Source organism: Anguilla anguilla, chromosome 17, assembly GCF_013347855.1.
Source record: "Anguilla anguilla isolate fAngAng1 chromosome 17, fAngAng1.pri, whole genome shotgun sequence".
Classification (NCBI taxonomy): Eukaryota; Metazoa; Chordata; class Actinopteri; order Anguilliformes; family Anguillidae; genus Anguilla; species Anguilla anguilla.
In genome coordinates this window covers 24929366-24937734 of record NC_049217.1, presented here as the reverse complement: position 1 = coordinate 24937734, position 8369 = coordinate 24929366, and the positions used below count along the sequence as shown (strand labels likewise).

At 45.0% G+C, this 8369-nt stretch overlaps 1 protein-coding gene across 1 annotated transcript; it reads left to right on the top strand.

The window, feature by feature from the left end:
• The first annotated feature begins 667 nt into the window (after positions 1-667).
• LOC118217208 (charged multivesicular body protein 6-like) lies at positions 668-5278 on the top strand. The gene is made up of 8 exons (XM_035399041.1): positions 668-942; positions 1784-1893; positions 2532-2619; positions 2920-3006; positions 3443-3508; positions 3648-3728; positions 3960-4050; positions 4860-5278. Exons 1-8 carry the CDS (start codon positions 877-879, stop codon positions 4904-4906), a joined length of 636 nt encoding a protein of 211 aa, XP_035254932.1. The 5' UTR covers positions 668-876; the 3' UTR covers positions 4907-5278.
• The last annotated feature ends 3091 nt before the right edge of the window (positions 5279-8369 follow it).

Below are 8369 nucleotides of genomic sequence, written 5' to 3'. Positions count from 1 at the left end.
TTCACCACATTGAATGAAAAGATGTTTTTGATCTCACTGATCTCACATCATCACAAAGTCAAGTATTGACAATGTGATGATGAATTTTATAGTTTTCTGGCCAATGTTGTATGGCCACTCACACAACCATCAGCAAAGATGGATTCTGGCAAACGGATCAGCAATATATTTGGTAAGTAATGGGTGTATCTGCTTTTACATAGGCTTCAGAGTAGTGTGAGTTTGCAGGGATGTGACTGGTTATTGCAAAAATTTGGAATATTTCTTGAACATTTGAAATGTCATGGAATGCATAGACCTGATTTGAGGAGAAAACCTTCAATTACTGAAGTACCCACCCAACTGTTTTCTCATTGGGTGGCAATGTGGAAGCATTGTAAACATTATGAAACAATGTTTTTAAAAAAATATGAATAAGGAACATTTTACCACTTGCCACGCAGAAAAACACAACCACAAAATCAGCCAACTTTCTTCTGATAAATGTTGACCATTTGTAATAAGGAAAAAAAATGCGTGGTCCAGCTCATTATTTAATTTCGCGTAACTTTCAGAATAAAGTTTTCACCATATTGAATAAGTTATCAAAATACTTTTCAGAAATCTAAAATTCGTTTTCGTTTTCAAGTGAAGCCGAACATCGGGATTAAAGACACATTATGGCCACCGTACTTCCTGGCTCCAGGGGTGCGGCTTTGTGAGTTTGTGAGTGCTAAACTGTTAGCAACTGCTAGCCAGCTAACGTTACAGTTCTAAAAGGGGGTATTTCAGAAGTGCGAATTATGAAATTAAAGCAGAAATTATTTACGACTCTGTAGTTAAGACCTGGTGGTTGCAGATCGTAGCGGTAGAGGGTGGCGGGGATGCTGCTTTGCAATGGGAAACATTTTCGGCAGAAAGAGACGCCCCACTCGAGTGACGGAGCAGGACAGAGCCGTTCTTGTGAGTTAAGTCAAATCTGCTATGTCACATACTGCAGATATGACTGGAACGTTTCTGAAATAACAGTCAATGCTGGTTTTTATGTTTGTAGATTGTGATCTTAATATAATGAACTAGCGACAGCAAACACGATTGTTTTGCTGGATTTCTCGCCAATTATGTTAGCTCGCTAGCTAGCCAGTTAACTTGTAGTATGCTTTTGTTAGCCATCTTGCTAGCTAGCAGGTGTCAACTGAACACTTTCGGTTGGAAATCTGTCTAGGAAGTGAAACCTATCGTGCAAGAAAGTGAATTTGTTTAGTTGATTTGTGTATTTTACAGTATGCGGAAGCGAAGTTCTATCTTTTCGGTTATTTTCTTATGTGAGAGAAATCACACTAATCTCAGGCCGTTGTGGGTAACCACTGGGTTACCCGTTCGATAGAGTACCTAGCTAGCTAGTTAGCAAGAGCTGTCTTCCATGGGTGTCAATTTCATGGAGATCTGTTTTTATTTTAGTTTACGTCGGCTTCTTAGCTCAGTGATTGCTCTGTTTTAGTATATTTGGATATCTTGCAACCGTGTTGGGGTGTTTTCTCTAAATTAATTATTGTAATGATTATTCATAATTAGGTAGCCTTTGTCCTGTCCTCGGCATGTGTTCATTAACAGCAAAGCATTTCTAGAAATGCTTAATATTGTCTAAACGTAGCTAGCTGCCAACTGAGTGTTTGCAACTGAAATATTAGCAGAGTGCTATACCCATAGCTACAGATCTAGCCAGGGGGTTTGCTCTCAGGACTGATCCGAGATCAGCGGTGATGATGGTCTCAACTGTGCTTGCCTTCACATTCGATTCCAGCAACTGAAACAGCAGCGAGACAAACTTAAACAGTACCAGAAGAGAATCAGCTTACAGCTGGACAAGGAGCGGCTACTGGCCAAACAACTGCTTAAGAATGGAAAGAAAGAGTAAGCCCTCCCATTTCTCTCTGATTTTCAGGGTTGCCAGAATGTGAGAAAATTACATTACATTTATTTGGCAGACGCTTTTATCCAAAACGACGTACAGAAGTGCAAGAGAATTCTCCTTCATTTTGGCGAGTCTTTATGGTGAAAGGTTCTGTGTTAATATCTATGTAAGCCAGTCATTGATAGGGGAATTTAAAAAGGAGATATGGGGCAGAGAATGAATTTTTTTTAAATGGAATGGGAATCTGATGAAAATCGGGGCGGGCAGGGAGGGGTTGAGGAATATTTTAGAAGACAAGCTAGCCGGTGTCTGGCAACACTACTCATGGTGATTACTCTCATTGTGTTTACTGCCAGTTTCAGTGTATCTCTGAATCTGCACTTACAGTTCACACACAGTTCATGGCAGAGTGCTGCTAAGTGAATGTGTTGTCTGTGCAGCTTTTAAATGCCGTTCTCTGCACTGAGAGCGCCATCTTAAAACCCATCGAAACGGTTCTGCCTCAACCAGAGCAGCTTCAGGAAATCTCAGGCCGTATAAGTTGGAGACCCGAAAAAGATAAGACTGCTGCTTTGAGACTCGGTGTTGCGCGAGTTTAGAGGTTGGACGTAACGTAATTCGCTTGGGTGCCCGACAGGAAGGCCCTGCTTCTGCTCAAGAAGAAGCGGTACCAGGACCAGCTGCTGGAGAAAACGGAGAACCAGATTAGCAACCTGGAGCGCATGGTACGTAACAGGAGATTTGCAGACCCCTCCACTCTTAAGGAAGCATAAATTGGAGGATCCACCGATTCAGATTATCGTAGCCTGCAAAGCTAAATAGGATGAGGTAGCATGGAATGTTTTGCTTAAGAAGAGTGGAGCACTCGCTGGAACCATGTTCCACGCTACCGTGTTATTGGCTGATGTTATTATTGCGTATTAGACAGTACTGTTTCTGCTCTTGATGGGATACATTGTACTTGCGCTTGTATCCCAAAACGAAACTTTTTGTTTTTGACTTTTAATTTTTCACATATTTTTTAGGTTCAGGACATTGAGTTTGCCCAGATCGAGACGAAGGTTATCGAAGGACTGAAGGTTGGAAACGACTGCCTAAAGAAGATGCACGAGGTACCCATTCCGCCATGACTCCTGTGCGCGCGTGTCTGCGTGCGTGTGCGTCTGTCCTTCTGTTTCGTTAAAATATGCAACATCTTGCCGATTACTTACGTACGCTCACAGGGCAGTACTACATATTACTCCGTTGGTGATGTGCCATACCTGTGTTCGTCAGCTGCCATGATGTGACATTGTGTCTGGCTGTTTACAGGGAAGCAGTCATGATGTCACATTGTGTCTGGCTGTTTACAGGGAAGCAGCCATGGTGTGATATTATACCCAGCAGTATATAGGAAAGCAGCCTTCATAAGCTCTCACACATCTTAATGGGGCCTAAGGAGGGGAGCCTGTCCCAGTAGTGCAGAGTGTACCTTCACCAGATTAAAGGATTACTACACAAATCTCACCGCGGTGGCTGGTTTGCATTACCCTTGGTCGTTTCTTTCAGGCCATGTCCATCGAAGAAGTGGAGAGGATCATGGATGAGACCCAGGATGCCATCGATTACCAGAGGGTAAAGCCATCTTCTCTATTTATCATGCAGAACTGGTCAGAGGTGCAAGGTCACCTGTGATTAATAACTCTAGTATAATACCGGCCTCATCCAGTGGGGGCACTCTTCTTATTTTTTTTTTTCCCTCTTTCTATTTTAGCAAATTGACGACATGCTGGCAGGCTCCCTGACACAAGAGGATGAGGATGCTGTGCTGGCAGAGCTTGAGGCAATCACAGAGGTGCGTCTCTCTTCACCTGTCCTGCCTGTGTGTCCACTCCACCTGTCCTACTTACCTGTCTTTCTCCTCACCTGTTTTACTTACCTGTATCCTCTCATCTGTCCTGACTCCCACGTGATGGCTGCTCTGGGTGGAGCTACGTCAGTGTTCCCATCCACTAATAAGTAGGATAATAAGTAGGGATGATGGTTTATGTGGCGTCGGTTCTAAGGAAAGCTGTCTCTGGAACAGGCGGAGGAGGTGGAGCTCCCGGAGGTGCCAGCCGAGTCTCTGCCCGAGGTGCCCGAGGAGGAGCCCGAGGCGGAGCCAGAGCCAGAGCCAGGTAACAGCAGCGCCCGTCCAGTGCCCCACCGCTGGCACCCAAATAAACTCTGGCTGCATTACACGCACTGCTAGCTATCACTAGCTAGCGAGCTACTGGGCCTGTGCCTGATCCACCACCTTAAAATGGAAGCTTATTTGGGACATACCTCAGAACTTAGCGCACGTGAGTGATCGTTTTGCACAGAGAAGATGAGCAAATTCAAAATGACTGCTAGCTAGCAAGCCATGCAACTCCCAAATGAAATGTAGTAGTGGAAGCTACACACCCAGTTTGGTTCTTCGCTAAATGCCATTTAAATCTTCCTGGATATTTGCAAATTAACAAAAAGGACATGATACATGGATCACTCCGTGGAAAGTTTATCTAACCTAGTTAGCTGGCCGTGTTGTTACGCATTTTCCCTCTTGCAGTTAGTTGCTTTTCACTTCCTGCCATGTTCACCAATGAAAAGCAACTACAAACGCAACAGCGGTAGTCTTCATTCCTACCGTGCGAAGGACACGTTGGTTGCGTCCTTCGGACCTGATTTAAGCTTTAAGGACACATTCCCGGCGACCTTCGCTTTGGGACACGACTTAAGAGGACAGATGCGTTAAACCCTTTTACCTTGGGGTGACGTGTCCTTTCTGAACCTGGCGAGCGGCCTGTGGTCTGACCCGCTCTTTCCTGTCTCCTAAGATTTGGTGCGGCCTTCTTTGACGGACTCAGCCGCGGGGCGCTGAGGTCTTCGTGGCGTCCGCCCCTCGGTAAACTTCCTGTGATGCGCGTGTTGCGGAAGCTGACGTTTCTCTTCCTGCTTTTTCCAGAGAGAGGAGCGAAGAAGAAGCCGGAGAGAGAGATGCTGGCTGTGTAATAATACCTCCACACGCCCCCCCCCCGGCAGCCCCACGCTGTCCACGCTCACCCGCCGCTGACTCACCCCCGCACCCCCACACAACTGTCACTGATCCAGGAACAGCCTGAGAGGGGCTCCACACAGACATGCGCATTCATACATGCTCGCTCTGGTGCGCACGCACGCGCACCGACACACACACACACACACACACACACCACAGGCGCACACACACACCTCAGCTGTGTTTCTGAGGAGTAAGCTGTTCTGTCAGCGGTTTGACACTTCCATAATGAATTACTGTTTTGTTTATTATTAGGGGACATGGTTAACTTCTATTGAAATTACATGGGTATAAACACGCAGACACATTTGGGAATGATTAATCTTTTTTTTTTTTTCTTTTTTAAAAAAAATCAGTTGTACTGATCTGATTGCTGATTGGGCCAGTTTTTTTGGGACGGTCTCTTCTGTAGATGTGATTAACACACCATCTAACTGTCGGACCACCTCAGGGGAGTGGTCAGGGCAGCGGTCACTCCCACTGACCGTTCTGCCCTCCCAGACGACCGTGCTGGTTAGAGAGGCCAGCTTTGGAGGGGGGCCGGCAGCCGGCACTTCCCCTCTGTAGATCCAGTCCAGCTTCCCTGAGGCCCTGACCCGGAAGTTATTTCCAGGCGATACGTTTCTGGCCAGTCTGATTTCATTAACGAGTACAGACGACTTCCTGTAGAGCAGAATCCAAACACGCATCAAAGCCGTGACACTAGGGGTAGTTACACACACCCGCTCGCTGACACACACACACACACTGAATGAGCAGCTCCACTCGTGCACAGAGTAGATTTCGTTTTGCAGCGTACATGCCAAAAAGTCATTAAAAAGTAGTGACGGAAGTGTCGGCTCCATTAAACCGAAATTTGAGCTGGCTACCACCGCGCGAGACTCGTTGCGATTTGCTGCCGAGTGAAGACAATGTTGATTGGCTCAAATGCTGTAAGTGAATGATTGACAGCTCAGTGTAACTCCACTATGGTATCCATGAAGACTCACTCCCGTCACTGCTCAGGCGATAGATGTAGCCCTGAGCTCTGAAGTGTACCTGCTCAGCTGTCTATAAAGGTCTGACTAAATCAGTTCTCCCATCGGTAAGCAAATGAACCCCAGCAACTTTATCGTGTTCAGGTTTAGCTAAAGAGTTGCTTTCTGAGAAGGAAACACACACACTGTTTATGCTGTCATTTGTATTTTTTCCATTTGGTTTTTTTTTTCTCTTCTGTTTACCAGGCAGGTTAGTTGAAGGTTTTGACTTTGCTCCAGTCTTAATAATTTTTAAATAACGCCCAGACTTGACTCTGTATTATTTATTAAACACGGTGACACCTGACATGTAAAGAAGCTTCTGGAACATATCGGGGGTGCAGCCTGATTCTGGAGGCGCACCGCTTACATACAACCTCTGTTTAACCTACCCATAACACACTTCATTCTCCAGTTTTTTTATACCACTTTTCTTAAAGAATGTTGCGCATTCAACCTTTGTTCAAAATAAGTATAAACCCTTGTATAATTTTTACTCCCTTGCACTTGTGTTAGTGTTTCTAAGTGAATCTTTGAGGGATGCATGCAAGCGTTGTACTAATCCATGCCATACTAAATTATACTCGTAGATTATTCTTTAATCACCACCTGTTAATTATCTGCATAGGTTCTGCAGATTGGACTACAATAAAATTATTTTTTTAAATCGAACATATGAACAAAACGTATCGTAGTTTGATCGAGTCGAGGGCAGTTTCTAGCGACAGGATTGTCTCCTTTTCCCTTATTTGCAAAACATGGGCGATCTGGGCACTTGTGATTGTATGCCTGTCAAATCGGACCTTACTCAGTCATAAGTGATTTTATCTGACGGGCCAAGAAATATGTACGGACAAAATCCACCTGTAGCCGACTCTACTGAACCCGTCGTAAAACTTTTAAAATTCTGACGCTTAATTTTTACAATGTCCCTCCAATCAGCTGTTCACATTATGACAGCAAAACACCTTCCTTGGTTTATTTACAGACAAGAGCTTAACGACTTAAAAAGTACTGTCAAACTGTGACTCCAGGACGAAAGTGTCTCTGGAAACATGCTGTAAGTGGTATGGCAAACCGATACACTCTTGGTGGTTGACATTTTATCTCCATTTTTTCTTGTTTTGGTATTCTGCGACAATAAAAAGGATTTTTAATTGTTGCGAATGACTGGTGTGTTTGTGTGTGCGGGCGCTGGTCCATCACGTTCTCTTAGACACGATGCACATTTGCAGCCACTAGGTGGCGCCATGTGCCAAAATCATATTTTCTTCTGCTTGGCTGTGACGATTGTTCTTGTGTTCTGTTGATTGAAGTGCTCATTCCGAGTGCGTGGTTGTGTACTGCACATTTGTCACAGAGATCGCAGTGCGTGTCATTATAGGAAAAACACCGGAGAGAGAGAGTGGGAGTAATTTCATCCGTCGGTGTTAAAACTCCTGCATTAGCGCTGTTTACGGTTCAACCCCCGAGCACAAAGTGTGGATTTAATTAACCTCAATAATTGAGCTAGCAGTGATTGCACTGGGAAGTACAAAATGGCCCATAGTTTCATCATAGGAAGTGTGAAATTGCACTACCCCGGCCTCGGCCTAACAATAATGGCATCATCAAGACATTGCTTCTGGATACTTCGTAATGAAAATGTGTGATATAATTGGGAAAAGCGATGCTTGCAGTGTCAGTGCAAAGGCCCACCAAATGACCATCGTGAATAGCCTTCGTTTTAAAAGTTGCTTGTGTATCACGCAAATAGTGCCAAACACCAGAAAAATCTCCCTCTTTCCTATACTTTCTTAGGGCTTTAGTGCAAGCTTGTTTTGTTTTTTTTTTATTAGAAGGAAATATTTACAGAAATTAAGTAGCTTTTCTACACATTTAAATGCTTTACTTTGCCTATAAATCAAAGTGAAATGAAGGACAATAGTGTATGTCTTATCTGACTGATAAAAGAACATCTGGCAATTCTAGCGGTAGCGCTGCTGGACTGTTGGATTCACAGTGAAACGCGTCAGACGGACAACAAGGTGCGTCGTGTTTGTGTGCGTTTGGTGCGTGGGCTAGGGCACTGTGCTTACTTAACGTTCTTTAGAAAAGCGCTCGCTCGTAACATGAATACTAATGTCGACCCGAGGGACGACAGCGGAGGCAGTCCGCCCACCGGCGGCCCAGAATCCCCGTCCCCGCGGAAAACGTACTGCCTCTTCAGCAGAACAATCCCGCTGCCCCCTCGCGTGGGCTGACCAGGGCTCCGCGCACCACGATGGCGGTACAGATATGTGTCGTTGCCTTACCACCGTCCATGGCGTGGAGTCTTCTGTGGAGGACTGCGATGCCGATACGGTTTTTTTTCTCCTTTAAGAACAACACGGCTGTAAGGGCAGTTATTCCCCTTCCGACT